Here is a 27156-nt window from a genome sequence, read left to right on the forward strand (position 1 = left end):
CTCTGGGTAATACTGAAACATGCAATATTTATCTCTAGTGATAATACTGTAAAGAAATTTAGCATTGTCTTGGAATTTTGGATGCAATCTTTGCATTATGACACTCTTCACTGCTTCTGTTCATCCAAAAGGCTGTGTGGCACAAATTTTGCACAAACCTTCCTTTTCCCTAAATCTTCATGCAGAATTTGACAAATTATCTCCTTATTCATATCCAAATCATCAGCCATCATTTTGAGGTTCAAATGCTAACCTCTTTCCAAAATTTTTCAACTCTGTCTTCATTTCAAGAGGTTGACTGGTGCCCACTTCTTGAGTCACTGCAAACATCCTCGTATCCATCTTTGAACTGTTTATACCATTCAAACACATTGGCATGACTTAGCATTTCATCACATATATAAAATATGTGAATAGAAACAGGTGCATGTATACCTGCGTGTACACCAATGCTAGGAGTTTGGTATATAAATTTGATGAATTTGAGGTATTGCTCAAAACATCAAAGGCAGATATTGTTGGGATATCAGAGACGTGGTGTCACACAGATATAAGGAATGTGGAACTGGAATTTGGGGAATACAATGTGTATGGAAAGGATAGACAGGACAGGAGGGGTTATGCTATTAGTTAAGAAACACATAAAGTCCAAGGAAGTGAAGCCAGTCGACATCGATGGACAGGGCAGTGTCGAGTCAGTTTGGTGTGAGTGACATAAGCATAGGGATGTGTTTCTCTTCTTATCATCCATGTGTTTCTCTTCTTATCTAACAGTCTATATTGGGAATCAGACTGTTAGATAAGAAGAGAAACACATGGATTAGGCAGCAAACTCAAGTAAAGGACATTCTTATCAAAACTAAAATGGTCTTGGGCAGGACACATAGCTCGAAGACATGATGACAGATGGACTAAGAAAATAACAGAATGGTACCCAAGAGGAGCTAGAAGAAAACCTGGAAGACAAAGGAGGAGATGGATAGATGAAATTCATGAGTTTTTGAGTAGTAAATGGATGGCCAGGGCTCAAAACAGAAGGAACTGGAAAGTTGCTGGAGAGGCCTTCATCCTGCAGTGGATTGAAAATGGCTGATGATGATGATGATGAAGCATAGGGAAATCAAAATTGAGAGTAGGAGTGTGCTATAGGCCTAATGACTCTGATGAGTATAATAAGATATTGTACAGGGAAATAGAGTGGGCCAGTAAATCAGAGAGTCTTATAATGGGGGATTTTAATTTCCCAGATATTGACTGTAATTTGTGGGTTGGTCACTCACACACTAGCAAGGCTTTTGTGGATTTATTGGATGATTGTTTTCTACATCAGCATGTTCGTGAGGCAACAAGAGGGAGCAATACTCTTGATCTGATTATCAGTAGTGATTCTTCATGCATTAAGAATCTGCAGATAAATGAACCACTAGGTGGCAGTGATCACAGTGTGCTGAAGTGGGATTTACTCAAAGAGGTAACTACCATTAGGGGTAAAGGGAAGGGTTATTGCTTTCGTAAAGGCGACTACGATGGACTGAGACAGTATTTAAATTCTATACAGTGGGACCAACTGATGATGTTACCAACAGCAAACTCAAAATGGGAAGCATTCAAGGAACTAATCTTGGAGGCTACCAGGCTTTACATACCAACTAAGAAATATTGTTCAAGGTTTAGGCCTAAATGGTTGTCAGTTGAACTAATGAGACATGTGGCAGAGAAGAAAAATGCATGGGATACATACAAATTAATGTGACATGGAAGCCTATGATAGATATAAGTTGGTCTGTAACCAAGTCACAAAGGAGATTAGGCAGGCAAAGGCAGACTACAAAAAATCCTTAGCAAAGGATGCAAAGAAAAACAGAAAAGAGTTCTTTACCTATTTAAACTCAAGAAGGAAAGGGATGAATCAGATTGGTCCACTGGATATTGATGGTTCAACAGTTGAGGATCCTGCTCAGGTGGCTAACAATCTAAACGAGTATTTTGCATCTACATTCTCGCATGAGGAGTTATTCAGGAAGGAGAATGATGTAGGTAAAGTAAACATTGGCAGCGAGCTGGATGATTTTGTAATAACCGAGAGGAAAGTGGAGGAGAGATTGTTGAGGATAAACATAAAAAAGGCACCTGGGGTGGATGGGATCTATCTAGTTATATTAAAGGAGGCAGCAAAGGAAGTAAGCAAACCCCTAGCCATAATTATGAGACCTTCTTTGGACTCAGGGGAGGTACCCATAGACTGGAGATGTACAAATGTAACCCCAATTCACAAAGGAGGATCAAAGGCTGACACAAGTAATTATAGACCTGTTAGTTTAACTTCTGTTCCAGGTAAATTAATGGAGGCACTGGTTAAAGAAGCACTGCAGGATCATCTAGACAAGAATTCAGTTATAGCTCAGATGCAGCATGATTTTGTTAAGGGCAGGTCTTGTCTGACCAATTTGATTGGATACTATGATGTAGTCACAAAAGAACTGGATGCAGGGAATAACTTTGATATTATATATTTGGATCTTAGAAAGGCTTTTGATACTGTTGCACATGGAAGACTGCTGCACAAATTGGAGCAGTGTGGCATTGGAGGCAAATTGCTGCTATGGATAAGGGGATGGTTGAGTGGCAGAAGACAGAGAGTGGTAATCAATGGAAATTGCTCAACGTGGACTAATGTTATTAGTGGAGTTCCTCAGGGTTCAGTGTTGGGTCCGTTGTTGTTTTAGGTGTTTATGAATGATATTGATGATGGGATATCAAGTTTAATGTCCAAATTTGCAGATGATACAAAGGTTGGCAGGGTTGTTAAGGACACCACTGACGCTATGCTGCTGCAACCGGATCTGGAAAGGTTGAACAGATGGGCTGAGAGGTGGCAAATGAAGTTTAACATTGACAAATGTAAAGTACTACATATGGGAAACAGTAACCCCAGAGCAACGTATCAACTCTGCGGTACTACACTGACAGTGGTGGAGAATGAAAAGGACCTGGGGGTAATTGTGCAGGCAGATATGAAGTTCTCTGAGCAGTGTAGACGAGCAGTGTAGACGAGCTGCAAGAGTAGCTCATGGTGTCTTGTCAATGATATACAGGAATTTTTCTAGCAGGGATAAGTAGGTGATTATTCCCTTGTATAAGGCAATGGTTAGGCCACATCTTGAGTACTGTATACAGGTCTGGAGGCCTCATTTCAAGAAGGATGTAGAGCTGCTGGAACAGGTACAGAGAAGGGCAACAAGATTAGTGAATGGAACAAAGGGTTGCTCTTACGAAGAAAGGCTTAAGTTTTGCAAATTACAGAGTCTGGAGACTAGGCACCGGCGAGGTGATCTGATAGAGGTGTATAAGGCTTTGAATGGTTTGAGCATGCTCAATGCCAATGGGATTCTTCATCTTGCTCAGAATAATCAGCTCAGAATTTGCCTTTGGCCAGCGGGTGGTTGGTTGGTGGAACCAACTTCCATCACTTGTTGTTAAAGTTGATAGCCTAAACAAATTTAAGGCTCAACTGGACAGGTATTTCGAGCGAACGGAGGGGTGAAATGGGAGTGGTGTGTTTTTTTTTTTTTTTTTTTTTTTGGCTGATGCTGAATAAGCTTGCTTTCTTGCATCATATGCCTCTACTAATGCTAATGCTAATCACCATAAGCAGTTTTTAGCATTTCATACATTTCTGTTTTTCCCAGAAATGTATGAAATTTTCCCAGTTTAAAGCAACATTTGAAATTCATTTGGTGCTCCAATGCAAAATTGTGACACAAAACATTAACAATACTAACCAAACTGGTTGTTACTAGCAATTTTGCCAGCCTACTGGACAACTTATGTACCACCGCATGTTGTTTGGAGTACAGAGATTGTCCATACTACTTTGGTTTATTTTAAAACTCATCATACATGATGTTATATAATATTTCACGTTATATGATATTTAACTTTTGGATTAATTGGATTACACACACACACACACACACACACACACACACACACACAATTAAAATCTTCTGTTAAATACAAAATAAATAATAATAAAAACATAAATAAATATAAAATAATAAGTACTAAAACCAGTCAACATACATACACAAGGTACTTCTAACAATATTTTTTTCAAATAAGAATAATTGGAGGGAGGGGGAGAAACAAGAAAATAAGAAACTGAAAAAGGTACTGCAAGATCAGAGAATTTAGAAGTACTTCCAGTTGAGTGCATATCTGGAATTCCTGATTCAATTTTTGCTGGATCTCCAAATGTCACTGAATCACCTTCATGTGAATTTAAATTTTAGTTCTGGAAGCAAAAATAAATCACAAGGAAATATATCCGAAACAAACACAGAGTATGAGATGGAATCATACTATTACTGGTCAGAAATTGGCATGAGTAGCGCAATCTCATGACAACAAAAAAAAAAAAAAAAACCTAACATCCATCATATGGATGCTCAGTTTTTATGAACCTGTCAAAGCATTTTTGTCAAAATGCTTTGGCAGGTTCCACAGAAAAACCTACTTGTCCAACTAAGTCATGATTAGTAAAATACTTGTTTTGGCGAATTGGCATTACCTTATGAAATATCTTATTGAGCTGTCTGGTCATGGATTTTTCAAATGAAACCAAAAAAATAAATAATTAAAAAATAAAATCATAAACATACGTAACACTCTTATTTGAGAGCACATAAAATAATTATCTAGTCAGACCAGTAGGTTGGTAGCTAACTGCACAGAAAAGTACATATTCTCACTATTTAACAGCAGAACACCAGCACATAATTTTTATGCTGGGGAATCAAAAAACTTTTGAGTAACACCTCATATGTTAATAAAATTAGCAAAGTGCACTACTGAAACAATTTAAAATACATATATGGTGCTAAAAATCTGTTTAAAATGATCATAAAACCAAATTACAGGCAACACTGTACATAAAAAAGGTACTTCTACAACATGGTTTCACTCTAACACAATTGATAAATTGCAGCAATCCTCATACAACACGGTATTCATATAATATAGTTTTGCTCTAATATGGTTAGAGAATTGTAGCAAGCCTCGCATAACACAATATTTTTGAGCCTTTGTTGGGGGGGGGGACCCTGCTACTATGTTGGATTTATCAACATAATAGTATTTATGTTTTTCAATGTTTCCTTGTTTCCATTCTTTTTGTGAATTCCAACTGTAGACTTGCTAGTCATTATGCAAAATAAATTATTGGGAAATCCCCATGTCAACCTGCGTTATTGAACTTATGCATGTTTGAGACCATAAAAATTTGTAACTTCAAAGCAAGCATGCAGTTCATGGCTTTTAAGGTTTTTATTTGATCCTTTATAAATTTTTCGGGCTATGTATTACTAAACATTGTTCTTAAGAACCGTACTGGAAAATTTCTTTGTTGTAAATTAAATGCACAGCCCTAAATTATGCCTAAGGAAAGTAAAAAGGCACAGTTCAAAAGAAACTTTATATGAACAGAAAATTAGAACTGCTGTTGTTGCTGCTGCAGGATCTTTCATTTCAGCAACTATGACAGTTCATCCCCAAGCACTAATAACTGAGAAAATGGAAAAAGCACTCAGTATTTGGATTGTCAGATTTGTATATTACTTGCTATTTTTAATAAAAATTAAGTTTCCGATAGTTATACATAAAAAAAAAAAAAGAAAAAAAATTGTCTTTTTTTTTAGCTTTTTGAACGTAATCCCCACTTTTTGTACTGATTCTTAGTCCCATATAACACGGTTTCGAACTACATGAGATTTTATGTGAACCTTACTACTGTGTTATACAAGGGTTACCTGTACTATCAATTAAAAATCTTATCTTGAGATTTTACTAAAATAAACCCTCACATTGGGTTTAATTATGATTCCAATGTTTCTATAAAAGACTGTGAACAGCAATAAGACTGTTTTTAAAAATATTTTTTTTTCACCATTTCTAATTTTAAACAACAGTTATAATCATACAAAAGTATTCTTCAGCTCAATCTTTGGCACATGATTAAGTGCAAGAACAACATATTACAAAGATTTCAAACTATAAAATCTCACCTCTTTGTTCAGTGTGGCCCTTTGTTCATTCCAATATTCATATGCATTTTTATAATTCAGCCAAACTAAAACAGCTAAAAAACATCAAAAATTATATTAAAATTAGTCAATTTAACTAATAAACAGTGAACAGTGTTTACATTTTACAAGTACCATTTTACTACATTACGCCTTCATAATTGCAGGACTGTTAAAAATCTTTGTTATACACCGATAAGCCAAAACATTATGACAGCTAGTCGTTATGCAAATCGAAGCAACTGCAAGTGAACTATGGCATGTGCGCAGGTTGGGGCACGGTATAAAAAACACCTCATACTGAGTGCCGTTAATCAGTGTTACTCTTGTCCTTCAGATGGGACTTAAGCGAGTTTAACAAAGGCCAGACGACTGGGTCAGAGTATATCTGAAAAGGCATGGCTGGTGGGATGCTCACAGTCAGCTGTGGTTAGTACCTACCGAAAGTGGTCCGAGGAGGGGAAACCCACGAACCGCTAGCAAAGTGTTGGACGACCACGGCTCATCGATGCTCGAGATGAGCGAAGGCTCTCCCGTATGGTACATGGCAACAGAAGAGCGACTGTGGCACCATTTGCCAGTAAGTGGAATGTTGGCGATGGGAGTAATGTGTCACCACACACAGTAGATAGATTGAACCCTGCTGAAAATGGGGTTGTGTAACCACAGGCCACTCCAAGTGCCCATGCTAACCACGGTTCACTGGCAACAGTGCCTACAATGGGCACACAAGCATCGAAACTGGACCTTGAATGACTGGAAGAAGGTCGTCTGGTCCAATGAATCACGTTTCCTGTTGCACCGTGTGGACAGCCGGGTACGTGGACGTTATTTACCCGAGGAAGTGATGGCGCCTGGATGCATCATGGGACGAAAACAAGCTGGTGACGGTGGTGTCATGCTTTGTTCTACTGGGATACCCTGGGTTCAGTCATCCATGTGCCGGGCACTTTGACGTCTATCCCCTACCTAAACATCATTGCTGACCAGGTACACCCTTCCATGGCAATGGTATTCCCCTCTGGCGGTGCAGTCTTTCAGCAGGATAATGTGTCATGCCACACCACCCGAATTGTTCGAGACAGGTTCATGGAACATGAGGAAGACTTCCAGGTATTACCCTGGCCTCCAAATTCCCTAGACATCAATCCCATCGACCATCTGTGGTTTGTGTTGGAACAGCAACTCTGATCTGCAGCATCTCAACCACGGACCTTACAGGAGTTAAAGGATCTGTTGGTTATTTGTGGGTACCAAATACCACAAGACACATTTAGAAATCTTGTAACATCCATGCCTCGCCGGATATGAGCTGTTTTGGCTGCACGTGGAGGATCAACATCATATTAGGTAGGTGGTCATAATGTTTTGGCCCATCAGTGTATTTTCATATACCAGCTGAAAAACATTGCGAATAGAATAGTGAGGGATGATCACTCAGTTGTGAACAATGGAATCTGGGATCAAAGAGTGGCATCCACATTACACTAAGGAATGGCCAAATTTTTGTTCATACTAAATGGCAGATGATACTCATCACATGGTGCAACAACACTACTTTGCTTAACGGCAAGTGGTAAAAAAAAGCACCCGTATCTTCCTATCTATTTATGTCTTTATGCATTATGGGTCATGTACAATATTCCTCATATTAAGAGTACAGCTTTAAAACAGTTTTTATAGGCAAGTAAGTTCAGTCCACTAGACTGACCTACTGATAATTCTCAGAAAGGCATCCAAGTGAGCTAGTATTTAATGTGGTTGCCTCTACTCTGTCAGCTTGTCACTAAAAAGACCCTAATTAGGACTATGTAGGGGAAACTGCTGAGGCCACATGATGGAGCTGGGTATATTCCTCATTACTCAAAGAGCTGGATATATTCTTGCTACGTGTACGCCATATCCCAAAATTTCATCATTTCATGCAACAAGTTTCCCCCAAACTTCTTACCTAATCAACACCAATGCATCACAAATAGTTAAACTAATAGAACAAACATACAGAGTGAGTTGTTGTCACAGTGTTGACGATAGAAACATAGAAACTAGGAGTAGGAATAGGTGCATGAACACCAATGCTAGGAGTATAGTAATTAAATTTGATGAATTTGAGGTATGGGTGAAGACATCTAAGGCTAATGTTATTGGAATATCAGAGACATGGTGTCACACATAGATAAGGAATGCAGAAATGGAATTTAAGGAGTATAATGTGTACAGAAAGGATAGACAGGATAGAAGGGATGATGCTGTTAGTTAAGAAACACATATAATCTAAGGAAGTGCATCCAGTTGACATGGGAGGACAGTGCAGTGTTGAGTCAGTTTAGTGTGACATAAACACCTGGAAAACCAAGTTGAGAGTAGGAGTGTGTTATAGGCCTAATGACTCTGAGGAGTACACTGAACAACTCAACAGGAAAATAGAGTGGGCCAGTAAATCAGATAGTCTTATAATTGGGGATTTTAACTTCCCGGATATACACTGGAACTTTTGGGTCGGTCACTCACACACTAGCAAGGCTTTTGTGGATTTACTGGATGACTGTTTTCTACAGCAGCATGTTTAAGAGGCAACCAGAGGGAGTAATACTCTTGATCTGATTATCAGCAGTGATCCTTCATGCATTAAGAATGTGCAAATAAAGGAACTACTAGGTGGCAGTGATCACAAGGATTTACTTAAAGATGTAACTACCATCAGAGGTAAAGGGAAAGGTTTCTGCTTTCATAAACGAAGTGACTACAGTGGTCTCAAGAGATTTTTTAAATTTTATAGAGTGGGACCAACTGATGATGTTACCAACAGCAAATTCTAAATGGGTAATATTCAAGGAATTAATCTTGGAAGCCACTAGGCTTTTCATACCAACTAAGAAATACTGTTCAAAGTTAAAGCCTAAATGATGTCAGATGACCTAATGAGACTCGTGACAGATAAGTAAAATGCATGGAGCGCACAAATTATCAGAAGACACAGATGCCTATGGTAGATATAAGATAGTCTTTAATGAAGTCACAAAGGATGTTAGGATGTCAACTGGATGCACTTCCATAGGCAAGTAAGTCTTCGGTCCTTGAGGTTGTCATAGACATTTTCTCAGATATGCCAGACAAGCTGCACTTGCTACCTGGGAACGCTGATGGAACTGTTATTTGGTCAAGTCAAGTGGACCCAATTTCAGTGAAGTCCAGATGGTTTGTGACAGCTAAATCCTCTGCTTGCACCTTCACGATGGTGGGACTGTTAGTAATCATGGGTATAACCTCCATGCACAAGCACACTGTGGGTGACCAATCAGGTGTGAACCACGTAAGCAGGGGTCGAGGTGTGGCGCCCACACCACATGGAGTAATGCCGCCCCTCTGTGTTACCAGGCAATACTAGGTGGTAGATGACTCTCATCAACTGGTGCAATACCACCACTTTGCCTACTGGAGGCTTGAAGTGGTGAAACCCATGTTTAGTCTCCAGAGCTAAATTCTGGTCAACCCTTCCCCACTTCTTCCATCATGTAGTATGACTGATGACTTTTGAGGTTATGATGAACATCATGGTGTGATCCAATCTTGCTTACATTTCGAGGATACAGCTCTAAAACAGTGTTCGCAGGCTGGCTGCTAGTTAGTACACTGGCCCGAAACTATTGATAACTCTTTAGGAGGCTTCCGGATAAGCTATTGTATAATCGTGTTACCTCTACTCTGCCAGATAGTGACTCGAGGGAGTCCGAGTAGTGTGTATGCAGTGGGCATTGTCGAGGCCACGTTATGTCAAGGATAGGGGTATATTATTACCATGTGTACGCCCTATCCAAAAATTTCATTACTTCATACAGCGTGCCCCCCACTTTTTCTTACTATTGAATACACCATGAATTGTCAAACTAATAGAGTAAGCTTATTTGTGAAAAGATCTAAACCTCCCAAATACTTCCTAGTTCAATTCACAAATATATGCGATCTCAATTCTAATCTCAACGATGTCCATTTCCACTTGCAGTCTGCCAAACCACATGTTCTTTTTCTGACAGAATCTTAGTTATCGATTGATTAAACTACTGCTCATCTCAGTTGCTCAAATTATTCGCTGTATAATTCTTTTCGACTCAAAGGTGATACTTGTGCATATGTCTATTCCGATATTCCCTATTGGTCCACTTGACACTGACAGTTCGATTGTTGATGAACCTGCTGAGGTAGCTGACAAACTGAATTAAGTATTTTGCATCTACATTTACAAATGAGGTCTGTATGGAAGTGGAGGCCAGAAGCATATCAAACTCTGGCAAGGAGCTATATGATTTTCTAATAACTGAGAGTAAAGTGGTGGATAAATTGTTGAAATTGAACATAAGAAAGGCATTTCATGTGGATGGGATATATCCAGTTATATTCAATGAAGCAGCAAAGAAAGTAAGCAAACACTCAGCCATAATTATGAAAGCTTCCTTGGACTCGGGGGGGGGGGTCCACATTGACTGGAGATATGCAAATATGTCCCCAATTCACAAGGGGGGGTATCAAAGTGTGATGAGTAATTACAGACCTGTTACTCTAACTTCTATTCCCAGGAAAATAATAGAGTTATTTGTTAAGGAAGCAATGCAGGATCATCTGGAGAAGACTGCAGTTATAGTTCAGACACAGCATGGGTCTGTTAAGGGGAAGTCTTGTCTGACAAATTTGATTGGATACTATCATGTTGCATCCAGTTCCTTTGGATACTATTTTGCATCCAAAGGAACTGGATGCAAAAAATAATTTTGACATCATATACTTAGATTTTAGGATAGCTTTTGATACTGTGGCACACGAAAGACTACTGTGCAAACTGGAGCAGTAAGGCATTAAGAGCAAGTTGCTACAATGGATAAAAGGATGGTTGAGTGGGAGAAGACAGAGAATGGTTATCACTGGAAGCTGCTCTTCACAGACTAATGTTATTAGTGGAGTCCCAAAGGATTCAGTGTTGGGCCCATTGTTGTTTTCGGTATTTATCAATGATATTGATGAAGGTATATCAGGGTTAATGTCTAAGTTTGCAGACGATATGAAGGTTGCCAGGTTTGTTAATGAGAGTAATGATAGTAGACTACTGCAAAAGAATCTAGAAAAGTTGAGCAGAGGGCTGAGAGGTGGCAACTGAAGTCTAACATTGACAAATGTAAAGTACTGCATATGGGTAGCAGTAACAGCAGAAAGATGTGCAGAAACCCCAGAATAATGTATCAACTGCGTGGTACTACTCAGGGTAGTGTAAAATGAAAATCACCTGGGGGTAATTGTGCAGTGAGATATGAAGTTTTCAAGGGTAGCTCATGGTGTCTTGTCAATAATATATATGAATTTTGCTAGCAGGGATAAGGGGGTGATTGTCACCTTGTATAAAGCAATGATCAGCCACACCTTGAGTACTGCATAGAGGTCATTTTAGGAAAGATGTAGAGTTTCTGGAAGAGTACAGAGAAGAGCAACAAGATTGATGAATGGAACAAAGGGTTGGCATTACCAAGAAAGGCTTAAGTTTTGCAAATTGTGGCTTCGGGAGACTAAGCATCTGCAAGGTGATCTAATTGAGGTATAACGTCTTGAATGGTTTGAGCAAGCTCAGTGCTAATGGGATTCTTCCTTTTGCTCAGATTACTCACCTGAGGGGGACATAAAATTCAAATCGAGGAAAGACAATTGTAGAATATTGTGCAGAAATTTGCGTTTAGCCAGCGGGTGGTTCATAGTTAGAAAAAACCTCCATCCGCTGTAGTGGAGATGAACAACTTAAATAAGTTCAAGGCAGAACTAGACAAAGAACTAGAACTAGACAAACATCCTGAAGTGAATGAATGGATGAAATGGGGTTTTTTTTTTTGACTTATGCTACATAAGCGTGCTTTCTTGCATCATATGCCTCTACTAATGCTAGCCAGGAGAACCATCTCCGAATATGATTTCTACTCTAATGACAGAAAGGAATTTATTCCACCCTACATATTTTGTAGAAGCTCCACCAATGTAACCCCTCACTATTCTGTCAGTGGTCCTTCAGTTTTACAATGAGTAACCCTTTTGCTGCTGGCTTTTCCAATGACCATGAACAAAAATTAAAAATGACAGGATTGAGTCAATCTGGATTAGAAAGGAGAAAGACAGTTTTTGAGCTTTCTTCTCATTACAGCTGAATTAGTCAGCAATTGGTGAAGGTACCTTTATAAAAATATCTGGTTTTTCTTCTATCAAAGTGAAAGAAAATGGTTCTTAAAGTCAGGTGGTTTCCTTCCAAGTAGATGAAAATCCCACAATTGTGTCAATATAGGAATTTGACACAAGTGCGAATTTGTAATAGGAATTTGACACAAATATTGGATTAACATATTAATCCAATTACTTCCTTACCATCATTAACTTCCCAGTCACCCTTTCACTCCAATATTTTGCTAGCCTCAACAATAACCTTAATTTTGTGCCTGCTCTTCATAAATTTTCCATTCTCAATCAACTCTACATTGTTTTGAAGACTGGATCCAAAGTAACATAATTTTAGAGATATGTTCTTTCCCATGCAAATTTCAGACTATTTATGAATTTCAGATGTTTGATTACATACTTTTGACAGCTTTTTGTTTTGTATTGATAAAGAAACCCGAATAAGTTTTGAAACATGAGCTATCAAAGGACCATTCTTATCTATGAATACTGTACTATTCTGCATTAATGCTGTATTGGTTTCCCATGATTAGAAAAAGTACTTTTTCCTTAATTGGTAAGAAGTGTTTATCTATGATTCCACAATTCAATGAACCCATCGAACATGCCCAACAAGTCATACATTTGATGTTATTTTATTTTCAGTGCATATACAGCATTGTTGACCAGAAAAATAAATCAATCAGAAATATTCACAAATGGCTATGCTATATGCATTTAAAATTTTGATTTGATTTTCAAGTCTGTGTCCATTTACATAAAATTTAAATTTATAACACAAAATCAAAATAAAAATTAATCAAAGTTCCTATATATTTAATGAATTTACATAATGATTACAACTGCATGAAGCACTGCAAGTTTTATCAATATATTCGTGCACTGTGTTGTAAACAACACAAAACATCTACAATTTATAAATAAAGAAGTAATCACAAAATCAAAGTTAAAATAAAATGATACAAAATATTAAAAACATAATATAAGCACACCTTTATCTAAAGCAACTGGCTGGATGTAGATAAGTGGTCTATTCAGAGTAATAAGTACTGCTTCTTTATCTTCAGATTGGCTTGATATCATTTCATCCTAATATAGTGATGAAAGGCAATTAAATGAAATTGAATTAATCACTAATTAATAAATGTCACACTCATATGAAATTAAGACAACCTTAAAGAGAGCTTCTGAATCTTTTATCAATCTTCTATGAATCACTGACCCTTTAACACTTACAAATATTTTCAATGATTCTCATGGAATGGATTAGAAAATTAAAATGTAACTATGTAATATACAAAAATTTAAGTATTACTGCAATTAACCAGGACTTTGACCAGTCAGAGATTTCCACTGCACTTTTGCTGATTACAAATCTGCCAACTATTCAGATCATAATGAAGATGGAAGTCTAGAGTTTGATTGATTGACTGATTTGGTTTTTAATGGCACATTGGGAAGTCTAGGAAAAAGAATATGCATGCATATGAATCATTCATTAATTATGATGTTTGTTTGTTATTTGGTTTTTAGGAGCATTAGCAACTAAAGCCATATTGCTCCGGGGATATGCGGTGGTCATTCCCTGACCTTTCCGCATCCTCCATATTTGGTGCATTAATTATGAACAATTATTACTGTGCTACCCCAGGACCTTATTAATTATTGTATTACTACACTAATTCCATGCCATATGCTTACCTGGATGAAAGCAGACTCTTGCTTGTAAGCTTTGGTATTCTCATTTCATCAGATAGTTTTAATTTTATTTATTGCTATTTTTTGTACTTGAATGTAAATCTTGAATCTAAAATTAAGCGCCTCTTGAATATTTTTTTTTTTGCAGTTCATTGTAACTGTTTTATTGCAGCTGGTATACCAGTCATAGATTTAATTTTATTTTATTTTCAGTTTTAAAGTGCAAGTTATGCATTTTTTTTTTTTTTGTCGCAACACACAAGTTGTATGTTGCAATGTGGATACACATGTCCACATCTGCTACACCAGCTTCCTGTTTTTGGCCCTCAGGTAACAAACACAAACATGGGAATTCACACTTCAAGATAAAATCTGCGTTTTCATAAAAAATGCATGGCTCATTGTTAAACTGCACTAGTATATCATCAGCTGAAATAAAATGGATACAATGAAACACAACAAATAACGGTAAAGTGGTGCTAATTGCTAACTGCAAACAATTAAATAAATAAATTAAAACTAGCTAATGAAATAAAAACATAAAAGCTGACAAGCAAGGGTCTGAACTCACCCAGGGGAAACATAGCAGCATGGAATCCAGTGGTACCATGGCACAACTGATGGCTGGCATCACACAAGGGAGTTCAGACCTTTGTTTGTTGAACTTCATTGCATACAAACAATTACAGACAACTAATAGGGGAAAAAAAAAACATTACTAGGAAAATTAATAGGTAGCACACAATTACCAGGAAAACAAAGATAACACAAAAGAATGGTTAGAGAAATCACACTGTTCACTTCCTCAGGGAGGATCCAATCACTCTGAAAATTCCCAAATCTCTCAATGTGGTCATGGCCTGCTAAACTGGCAAAATGAAAATGGATTTTATTTATTATTATTTTTTTAATACTTATATTATTATTTCTATTATTTTAGATGCTATAATGCAAACAACAAAGACCGGTCTACAGAAAAAACATCATAAATATGGTTAACTGAATAACAAGATCCCCTTTTTTTCTCTTAAATTACACTCTACTCATTTAAGTAAAATACCATTTTAACAGTCATTTATAATTTGAAACTAGTATCAAAACACTACTGTACTGCTAGGTCCAATTTCATAGTGGGAGGGGATACAAAGATTCAGAGGGAACTAACAACTGTAATTTGTTGTTTGTTAAAAAACAGAAGGTGTTGGGGAGGATTCAAAAATCTCAGAAGAGCATTTGTCCAGAATTTGTAGTTACAACTCTGTGACATTAGTATTTAGTATTAGTATTGGAAAATAATACAAGAAAAGCTTACAAGCTTATAGAGCATCAGCAAAAAAAGCTTCCCACATCACCTGTCCATCCCCTCCAATAGTATGTCACCCTCTGTCTTCTCCCGCTCAGCCCTCCTTTTGTCCATTATGGCAGCTTACCCTTGGTGCCGTTCTGCTCCGATTTGTGCAGTAGTCTTCCGTGCGCAACAGTGTCAAGGGCTTTCCTGAATCCAAGTATATGATATCCAGCTCAGGGTCCTGAGCTGGATATCATCATTCTTCTCTTCCTTGGTGATTCCCTTTTATCTCTCTCTTTCTCGGGGTAGTTCAGACATTTTTTTTTTTTTTTGGCTGGTGCAACATAAGCCTCAGGCTTCCTTGCATCATATGGCTAATAATAATAATAATTTCCAGTTCCTCCATGAATCCATTCAAACTACTCGCTGTTATAGTAAGAATATGAGGGCTGTTCAATAAGGAACGATAAAATTTTTCACAAATAACGACATTGCTTGCTATTTATAGCTGAGCTGTGAAATTTCAGACCAAACCATTCAGCATCACATAGCAACTGTGCAGTTGACTCGTGTGCATGGTGGGACCTTGGCAGTCAGTCAAGTTTATGCCTGTTCAGTTTAACCTACATAACAATGGACATGACATGCAAGGAACAGCATGCCACTCTCAAATTTTGTTTCCACCTTAAGAAAGCATCAGCCAAAGCATTACGAAATGTTAAAAGAGGCTTATGGTGAATCTATGATTCCATATAGCACAGCTCACAGGTGGTTTAGAATGTTTAAAGATGGACATAATTTGATTCAAACACAAAAATCGGCAGTCCTAAAGCACTGCACTACTGCTGTAACCACAGAAACCATCAACACTGCTTAAGTAATCATGAGAGAAGATTGTATAACAGTAAGGCAACTGGTAGAGATGTTGAGAATATCATTAGGAAACATGCACAGTATTCTCTATGACTATTTGCATATGGCATGTGTTTGTGCACACTGGGTTCCAAGACTACTCACACCTGAGCAACAGCAAGTTTGCATGGAGGTTTGTCAGGAGCTACACCTGATGGTTACTTAAAATGGTGAGGTTCTGCACAAGGTGATAACAGCAGATGAAACATGGCTTCATTATTTCAACCTAGAGAGTAAGCAACAAAGCTCTGTTCAGAAGTCTATGTCATTGCCAACACTGAAAAAAACAAAAGTTGTGGATACTGTAGAAAAGGTTACGGTCATCTGGTTTTTTTTTTGACATTCAAGGAATGGTTTACAGCACATTGTGCCACATCATATGACTGTTACGGACCTTACTACAGAACTATATTGTATAGTTTGTGGAATCACATTTGTCGCAAATGACCTCAACTGCATGCAGATAGGTGGATGCTGCATCATGAGAGACTTCACATTGCTCATACTGTCACTGAGTACTTAGCCAGTATTAATGTAAAATATGTTCCTCATCTGCCCTACAGCCCTGACCTTGCAAGCTGAATTTGAATTTTTTTTATTTTTTTTATTTCTAATGTTAAAGAAGGAGCTGCAAGGGAAATGCTTGCAGTCATCAGAAGAAGTTGTAAAGACAATAGAGGTGATTCTCAAATGCATGTCAAAAAATGGTTTCCACCATGTTTTTAAAGAATGGCAGAAATATCAGAGAAAGTACATTTCATCAATTGGGTACTGCTTTGAAGAGGACCATCAAAATATGAATGATTAATAAATGTATGTTGTGAAAAGATAAACAATTAGGATCATTCTTTATTGAAAAGCCCTCATTTATTGGTTACCATAATGCAAATTCTTCAACTCTTTCACATACTTTTCTAATCGAATCAGCTGGTCTATGGCTTGCCTTGACTCAATCCATTAGTAAAGAATTTCTTTTATCAACTGAAAGTTTTTTTGGATGATGTTCATGCCTGAACTGTTCTTGGAGGTTTTTAATAATTTCACATAATGTTTTCACTCATGAAAACAAAAAACTCATTTTCACACATTACAAACCTACAGGCAAGAGAGATGTTGGTCGGCCAAGACAACAATGGCGAGATCACGACCACCTCCAAGAGCTACAATGGAACAGGTCTTAAAAGACCTAAGCCGGACCAAGTTCATGATGTTTTCACTCATGAACTTATGTAGCAACCATAGTGTGCTAGCCTATCATATACATGCTGTATCACAGAGTCATGGACTCTGAAAATGGAAATTAATTATTAGTAAGATGAATGGTGGTGATAAGAAATTGTGGACACTCTGTAGATTAACAAAAATGCAACATAAGAAGCTAGATGAAAAGATTTCCCAAGCTTCTTTAGAGATGAAGGGTTTTACTGAGCTTTATGAAGTATACATATATGAATTTGTAAATGTACAAAGTGATGCGCGCACGCACACACCATTCTCATTTCAATGCACAAAGTGTTATGAAATAAAGGGATGATTTATTTAAATAAATTAATTTCTTTTACTGCAGATACTCAATCATGGTTATGTTTTTCAAGAGATATTTTTTGACCAGTTTACAATGATAATCTTCTCTCTGAGATGGATTCAAGTGCAAAATTGAATAATTCTGATGAGTAATTAATGGGAGAAACGTAAAAAAACTAATAAAACTGATAAAAACAACAAAACAACATTTTATGACTTACTTGTAATGCATTTCTCATGCAAATCCTTGTTTTAAAATAGGCAAACTGCTGAAACTCAGGTTCCGCTTCTTCAAAAAGTGCATTCTTTGGAAAAAGAAAAAAAAACAACTTTTATTTAAAATGCTAGTCAATCATTTGTAATACATGAACAAACACAGGAAATATGATATTTTGATAGACTAGGCTTATAAACTGAAGTTTATATTAAAACAAATTATAAATAGAATAATGAAATTACTTAAGAAAATGTTTCAAGAAGGCAGTTGAATTAAAAAATAACCCCATCAGAACACATTGATTCTATGATTTCCATTTGATTTGGGGAAGACTAAATATCAATTCTAATTTATAATATATAGCAGTGCTTATTATATATAGCAGTGCATTTTGAAACCAGATGGCTGACACAACCAAAAAGCCCTATTACTCAAGGATCTTTCTTATATGCATTATGAATTTAGTTTGGATCAGATCATAAACAACAATTTTAGGGTGGTAGAAAATGAAAAAGATCTGTGAGTAATTGTGCAGTCAGATATGAAGTTTTTTAAGCAATACAGACAGGCTGCCAGAGCAGGTAATGGGGTATTGTCAATGATATACAGGAATTTTGCTAGTAGAGAAAAGGAGGTGATTATCACTTTATATAAGGCAGTGGTTTTCAACTGGGGTGCCCCAACAACATTCCAGGGGTGCCACATAATTTGGGTTTAAGTAACTTAAACTTATTATTTTTTAAAATTTATATATTTATTTCATTATAAAAAGGTGTACAGTATCTTTTTAATTTTGTGGTTATCTATAATTGAGGTTTATTTAGTAACTCTATATAAAGAATAAAATTATATATATAATTATTATAGTAAAAGTATAATATGTACTATAAAGATAACGGTATACAGTGGGCCATAAGGCCAAGATAACTTATAAAGACTAAGATAGCCTATGTAGGTCTACAATGCCATACCCTGGAAATAAATATATAATTCGTAATAATATATAAATATATAACAATAATGATTATGTAGCTAATTATTGTTTATAGATACATTGAAAGGGACTTTTTCAACGGCTAACCCTTTCCATATATCCCATCAATAATTAACAGAGCTATCTGTTTCTGATTGCTATCTGCCTATTTAACTAAGTCCAATTCTTAAACTTAAACATAAGGCTAATTTGGTTATAATTTAAATTTAGCAGCAAACAGGCAAGATAACATTATGTTATGTTTATATACATGTTCAGCATTTTTATAGTACATATACTTTTACTATAATAACTAGATTACAGAGTGATGTAATGCTCAATCTACTATTGATGGCATTAATCTGATCTGGCAAAACTTTTACATTTATCCTTATATATATATAAAATTATTTGACAATTGGCAATTAATATTTCCAAAAAAATTCACAAAAATACCATTTGTATTCAAGCCATCAAACTAGCCAGCATATGCAGTAACCATATCTTTTTCAGCAAAGCAATAAAAGTTTTTTATAACAAGCTTTTAAATAATAATATACCTCCCTTTTTTATCAAATACCGTTTCAGTATAGTTTCTTCTATAATTAAAAATAAATTCAATTTCAATTTACTTGGCACCTGTCCGTGATAAAAGGTATTGTACAGTTGTATATTATTTGGTGGGATTTCCACTACTTAGTTAGTACTCAGTGTTCATCACTTCCGTTTAAGGTTCCTTTTCGGAATGAGATTACTGTTGCTTTACTCTCTAAGTTTTTTCACATGTTTAGTTTGAATTTGTACTCTCTTCTTTTTGGAATCCTGTACATATATGCCTTTTTTCTGGACTTATTAAGTGTGTCTCTTCCCTGATTACAACCGCTAAGTTTGGCACTTTGCTTCCCTGACACCGGTCTCTGATCTACTGTATGTAGCCCTGCATCATTTAACCAGGCATTTTATTTGGTAAATAAATTTTATTATTGGACACAAAAATTCAACTTCTTCAAGGTTTTTAATTCTGTTTCCATCAAAAGTTTTTTGCCTGTCGATTTTTTGTCACGCTCTTCAAAGGATTCACTAAACCTCCAATCAACTGCAGTTGTGCCTTACTGTGCTTTTCTCTTTCTTTCTTTTTTTTTTTTTTTTTTTTTTTTTTGTTAGTTGTTGACGCAGCGGCTTCTGTGGCTATAGTGCACCACCCAAAGTTTTTTGCATTTTTTATTCTGATCCAAGCCCAAGGCGGGATTCGAACCCACGACCTTTGAGTTCCCTTTCTACAGCGGTTTGTCATCTTGGAAGTTTGGAGCCGTAATTTATAAACCCTGTAATCTAATCATCTAAATTTTACCAGATTTTATCTCCTATAGTTGGATTTATTCTTGTTCTATTTTTTGTTTCGCATGTTCCTTCACACATTTTGGTATGTAGTAGCAGTAGCAGTAGTAGTAGTATGTGATGCAAGAAAGCAAGTATATAAGCTTATGCAGCATCAGCCAAAAAAAAAAAAAATTAAATAATAAAAAAAAATTTACACAACAATTCCCTCTAAATGTTTGTCCAGTTCCTCCTTAAAGTTATTTAACCAATCAACTTCCACAACAACAGATGGAAGTTTGTTCCATCAATTAACCACCCACTGGCTAAAGACAATTTGAATTTATGCCCCCTTAGATTCTTAATCTGAACAAGTGGAAGAATCCCATCAGAATTCAGTGTGCTCAACCCATTCAAAGCCTTATACACCTCAATCAGATCACCTCGCAGGTGCCTAGTCTCCAGCCGCTGCAATTTGCAGAACTTAAGCCTCTCTTGGTAAGAGGATCCCTTAATTCCCCTCACCAATCTTGTTACCCTTCTCTGTACACACACACACACACACACACACACACACACACACACACACACACACACACACACACACACACACACACACACACACACTCAAGCAAATCTAAATCCTTCCTAAAATGAGGCCTCCAGATCTGTATGCAGTACTCAAGGCGTGGCCTGACCATTGCCTTATACAGAGGGACAATCGCCTCCTTTTCCCCTGCTAGCAAAATTCCTGTATATCATTGACAAAACCAAAACCCCATGACCTGCCCTGGAAGTCTGTCTGCATTGCTCAGAAAACTTTATATCTGACTGCACAATTACTCCCAAGTCTCTTTCATTTTCTACCACCTTAAGTGTAGTACCACACAGTTGGTACGTTTCTCTGGGGTTACTTCTACCTATACACAGTACTTTGCATTTGTCAACGTTAAACTTCAGTTGCCACTTCTCAGCCCATCTGCCCATATTTTCCTGATCCTGTTGCAGTAGCACACGCCCATCGCTGTCATTAACAACCCTGCCAACCTTTGTATCATCTGTAAACTTCAACACTCAGCCTGATATACCTTCATCAATATCATTAATAAATATACAAAACAAGAGTGGACCCAACACCGAATCCTGTGGGACTCCACTAATAACATTAGTCCACGAAGAGCAGCACCCATTGATTACCACCCTCTGTCTTCTCCCACTTAACCATCCTTTTATCCATTGTAGCAACTTACCCTTAATACCATTCTGCTCCAATTTGTACAGTACTCTTCCATGCATAACAGTGTCAAAGGCTTTCCTGAAATCCAAGTATATGATATCAAAATTATTTTTTGCATCCAGTTCCTTTGTAACCACATCATAATATCCAATCAAATTTGTCAGACAAGACTTTCCCTCAACAAACCCATGCTGTGTCTGAATTATTGCTGCAGTCTTGTCTAGATGATCCTGCAATGCATCTTTAACCAGTGACTCCATTATTTTACCCAGAACAGAAGTTAAACTAACTGGTCTGTAATTACTCGTGTCACCCTTCGATCCCCCTTTTGTGAATTCCTGGCTGTGTATGTCACTCCTCCACTCTACTTAATGACTCCAGGTAACTTTTAGTTTTGGTTTCGATTTCCCTTCTTCTCTACAAGCCTATGGTATTAACATCCATTTTTACTAACACTTGCTTATACCAGAACCCTTTCTTTAAGGTTGGGCCTTACACACCCAGTAAGTTCAGTATTTTTAATGACTTTTTCTACACTTTTTTTTCCCTTTATGCTGTCTTTTTCTATTTTTTTTCCCCATTTGTAAAACTATTAGTACAATACGAGAGTGATATGAACGCTCCGTCTATGCTATCACTATTTTCGCCTTCTTTTGCACATTTTTTCTCCCCTTCCCCTCCCCCTCTCCTAGAATTTACCATTCCCTATATTATTTGCTTGTCTATACTTTTTCATTCACTTCACATACATTTTTATTATATTTCACATTACACTTTTGTAAATTTGTATGTTTGTATTTTAATTTACATTTTACACTGCGTAGGGACTACCTTGTCTACTTATGATAAAAGGCTGCATATTTGCCCCACCCCCCCTTTTCTAATACTACAGACAAGTTTGGAAACGCAGTACCTGATACATGGTCAGGAGTAGTTCCCTGATGAATTTCCTGACTATGTATCATATTTTCATCTACTATATTCAGATTATGCATATTTGCCATCCCCTGATTCGACCTCTTGCTAAAATTGCCCTCCCATATCTGAATATAGTGTTATTTATTTATTTACTTGTATCTTCCTCCCCCCCACTCAGTCCCAGTTCATTTTTGCACTAGGTTTTTCAAATTCTTTCACTGGTTTAACCACTACTTCACTTCCACTTTATACTGTCCCTTAAATTTCTCTTAGTTCTGGCACCTTGTGGACTTTTCATTTCCATTTTCATGGACACTATTTATTCTACAAACCACATATTATTTATATCCTTTTGCTTCCTCTACTGCTGCACTGCACGTTTTGGAGCATTAGACATATCATAACTTTTGTTATTTTCCTTTTTTCTGCTTATTTTGCTTTAATTATATATTACTATTATATATATATATATATATACATACACACATATACAGAGAGAGAATCAGATCTAACAAGCAGAAAACTGAGTAGGGGTGCCAAAAAATAAAATAAATTACTTAGGAGTGTCGTTATTAAAAAAAGTTTGAAAACCACTGGTATAAGGCAATGGTCAGGCCAAGCCTTGAGTACTGTGTACAAGGTCTGGAGGCCTCATTTTAGGAAGGATGTAGAGTTGCTTGAACATGAACAGAGAAGGACAAGATTGGTGAAGGGAACGAAGGGGTCCACTTACCAAGAAAGACTTAAGTTCTGCAAACTGCAGCAGCTGGAGATTAGGCACTTGCGAGGTGATCTGATTGAAGTGTATAAGGCCTTGAATGAGTTGAGCACTGAATTCTGATGGGATTCTTCCGCTTGCTCTGATTATGAACCTGAGGGGGGGAGGCATAAATTCAAATTGAGCAAAGACAGTTGTAGAATACATGTACAGAAATTTGCCTTTAGCCAGCGGGTGGTTAATTATTGTAACAAACTTTCATCTGTCATTGAAGTTGATAGCTAAAATAAATTAAAAGAGGAACTAAACAAACTTTTAGAGGGAATGCATGTGTGAAATTGGATTTTTTTTTTTTAGCTGATGCTACATAAGCTCATATGCTTGCTTTCTTGCATCACATGCCTCCATTTCTACTACTACTATCACACTTCTAAAAGGAGACACTTCAAAATACTATATTGAGTTAAAATCACCCTCTATCAGGGTACTTTACTACTCTCATGAATATAATGGAAATATTGTTTTGCTTAGGCTGTAAACACAAAACTTACAGTGGGATAGGGGAGGAACACATGGACAAAATGATATTTCTCAAAGACTTCATTTTTGTTATCGGAAAGTAGGCTAAAAAAATTTTTTATAGTTTTACACAATAATTTGCCTCAGGTATACAAAGAGACTGTCCCTATTAAAGTGTACTACAACTACCAATAGTCATTAAAAAGAAGCTACCACTTAATTGATGACCCTACCTGAAAGGTGTTTCGATGTTACTGCCATCTCAGATTGCAGGCAGATGCAAAAAGTTGTAAAAGATGTCATGTAGTAAAAGAAGAGTGAAATTAAATGTCATACCTAAAAAAGTTTAAGTATAATAGGAGAGGTGTCCTGAAAGTAAGGTACAAATGTACACAGAAATTAACAAATACATACAATAAAAAGCATTACTTTTTCATATGGCATGGAAGAAATGGTAAACAGAGCAACACAATCAGTAGCTTTCCATATTTTATATAAATGCACATGCAGCAAGAGTTCTATTAGAATAGGTATTATCAGGGGCAACAATGCAAGAAAACAAACTTATACAGTATCAGCAAAAAAAAAAAAAAAAAAATTCCCATATCAACAACACCAGATGGAGTTTGTTCCAACAATCACTACCTGCTCAGCAAAGATTTCCACACAATGACACTGCAACCAACCTTCCTCAATTTTAATTTATGCCACCTCATGTTTGTAGTCTGGGAAAAAGTGCTCAGTCTTAAGTTCTTTAAACTGCTGCGCCTTACCTTCTGTTTTGTTTTTAATTGCCGTAAATAAGTATTTGAAAAGTTCAAATAACATAAGCTGGCATTAATAAATTATTTTATTACCTATTATAATTAACTTAACTTTACAAGCATAATAGTATTGTGCAATACACATAGCGAAAACTTAATATTGCAATACATATAACATAAACTTGATATCGTAATATACACTGAGTGACCACTGAATTATGACCACCTACCTAATACCGTGGGCCACTTTTTTCATGCACAATAGCCCCTATTTGCATAGGCATTGACTGCACTAGATGTCTGAAGACATCTGTATGGATCTGCAGCCATGCTGCCTGCAAGAAGTCTCTTTTGGGGATTGCCCTAACTTGTAATCTCTCTTGGCACAAGCACATTACATATATTGCTTCCTCTGCATCTAAAAAACTTGGTTTTCTCTTTCGCTCTCGCCATTACTTTTCTTCCAAACAGCTGTTCACACTATAAATAAATAAATAAATAAATTTTCTGTTTATACTCCAGGACGATCAAATGGTCAGAGGAGTTCACAAGATAGATTGAATACAAGAAACAGCACCGTATTCAGCAGTCATGGGCTTGAACCCCAGTCACTCAATGCACGTGTACTTATGCACCCATGCGCCTGACCACTAGGCTACGGTGGCCTGATACAAATCACAAATCTGCCTTACCTTGGAATATTGTTCCCACATCTGGGGCAGTTCCCCCAAAACCTCTCTCAGGCTTCTTGATTCCATTCAGAAGAGGGCAGTTCGGTTAATTAATGATTCATCTCTAACAGAGTCTCTCCACTCGCTGTCTCATAGACGCACTGTTTCTGCTGCATGCCTCTTCTACAGATACTTCCATGGGCACTGTTCTTCTGAATTGGCTTCTATAATTCCCGCTCTCTCTTTCAAAACAGTCCGAACACGTGCCGCCACCAGCCAACATCCATTTACTGTCCAACTTCAAACCCACAGAACCAACTTTTCATCTTCCTCATTTATTCATTCAACTGCCGTTTTCTGGAACAACCTTCCTTCATACGTATTTCCTGAAAATTACAATCTACAGAAGTTCTAGTCCAATATCAACAAATATCTTCTTTCGTCTTCTCAACCTCCAACCCAAGCACGGTACTAAGTACTATAGGTTTAATACCTCTCGTGTTTGGGGTTCTCATAAAAAAAAAAAAAAAAAAAATATCACTGATAGGAAGCTGTGTTTAGCTTTTTATACTGTAAGCCAGCGGTTCCCAACCTTTTTTTGACTCGTGAACCCCTTTCAACATAATATTTTTATCGCAAACCCCCAAGCCTATATTCTGAAATCGTATAAATGTACTGAATTTTCATTAAAAAATATTTCCAGTACTACATTTTTATAAGCGATATTGCATAATAAAAATTATTATTAAGTATTATTTATACTTTGTAAAGCAGTTATTGATTAGCCCAAACTAGATTTTGAACAGGCTAAGAGTAGAAAACTTGCTTCTTGCCCTAATGGTAACCGAGCATTCTGGTCTTTCCAAAGCTTGGCCAAAATTTTTGCCCATCTCTGTTCCCGCCTCTGTCAAAACCAGATGGTTCTGTTGCCACATCAGCCAAAGATAAAGCTGGCCTGTTAGCAACCTATTTTTTTTCCAACTCATGTATTGATGATCAAGGTAAATCACCTCAAACCATTCCCAGTATACTCCATTCAATGAATCCTGTGTTTTTCCGTCAAAAGAATGTCAGAAGTATTTTGATGAATCTTATGCTACTAAAGCTCCAGGTCCTGATGGTATTTCTCCACTTGTTCTCAAAACCTGTGCCCAAGAACTTACTCCTGTTTTGTGTTGTCTTGTTTCACTTTCTTATTCCAAAGATGTTTTTCCTTCTGCTTGAAAATTTTCTCATATCCAGGCAGTTCCTAAAAAAAAGGTGACAAATTCCTTCTATTCAATTATCGTCCCATTGCAATTACTTCTACTCTTTCCAAAGTAATTAACTGCCAACTCAAACTATCTGGAAATCTTTCATCTGGTCAACGATCGCCAGTATGGATTCCGTCAGTGTCGTTCCACTGGTGATATTCTGGCTTATGTACATGTATGAAAGAACTTCTAGAAGAGACAGAAAACGGAATTAAGACATAAGAGAGAAAATGGAAGTGAAAAAGAATATTATTGACACCATCAAAGAAAAGCGCTTAAGTGGTATAGACATGTAAAACGGATGCAAAAAACCAGATATTCAAAAGCTATCCTGGAACAGATACCTCCTGGAAGAAGAAGGTGAAGAGCAAGACCTAGGAGGACATGGATGGATGGAGTATGGGAATGCATGACAGCCCGAGGTTTATGTTGTTATTTGGTTTTTAGGAGCATTAGCAACTAAGGCCATATTGCTCCAGGTTTAATTGACTAACACACTTTATGTCGGGGAAAAAATTCCTACCAAAAATAATTTGTAGGCTGAGGAAACCCATTGTAAATAGAAACACTCCTCTTGAAGATGTGCATCTATGGACAAATTCAATGGAAAAATTTTTGGTAAAACTCAAGCCATTGCTGTTGATATTTCAAAGGCATTTGATGGTGTTTGGAATAAAGGTCTTCTAAATAAACTTCCATCCTATGGTTTGTTGGCTGTTCTTTATGATTGGGTATCCAGTTTTCTCTCTGACCACTAACTGCGGGTGATGGTAGATGGTTCTCTGTCTTCTAACTTCTCTACTAATGCTGGTGTTCCCCAATGTTCAGTTCTTTCTCCCACTCTTTTCCTCTTCTATATTAAT

General features: G+C 36.9%; 1 protein-coding gene across 1 annotated transcript in view; it reads right to left on the reverse strand.

Annotated features, from left to right (window-relative positions):
• tweek (transmembrane protein KIAA1109 homolog tweek) overlaps positions 1 to 27156 on the reverse strand; it is an 806203-nt gene that overhangs the window by 316845 nt on the left and 462202 nt on the right. Inside the window, 3 exon segments of the mRNA XM_090388226.1 lie at positions 6063 to 6136; positions 13277 to 13373; positions 17928 to 18011. Coding sequence (XP_090244352.1) covers positions 6063 to 6136; positions 13277 to 13373; positions 17928 to 18011 — 255 coding nt within the window.

This window comes from Mastigoproctus giganteus, chromosome 2, assembly GCF_048544385.1.
Source record: "Mastigoproctus giganteus isolate SK-2022 chromosome 2, ASM4854438v1, whole genome shotgun sequence".
NCBI classification, from domain to species: domain Eukaryota; kingdom Metazoa; phylum Arthropoda; class Arachnida; order Uropygi; family Thelyphonidae; genus Mastigoproctus; species Mastigoproctus giganteus.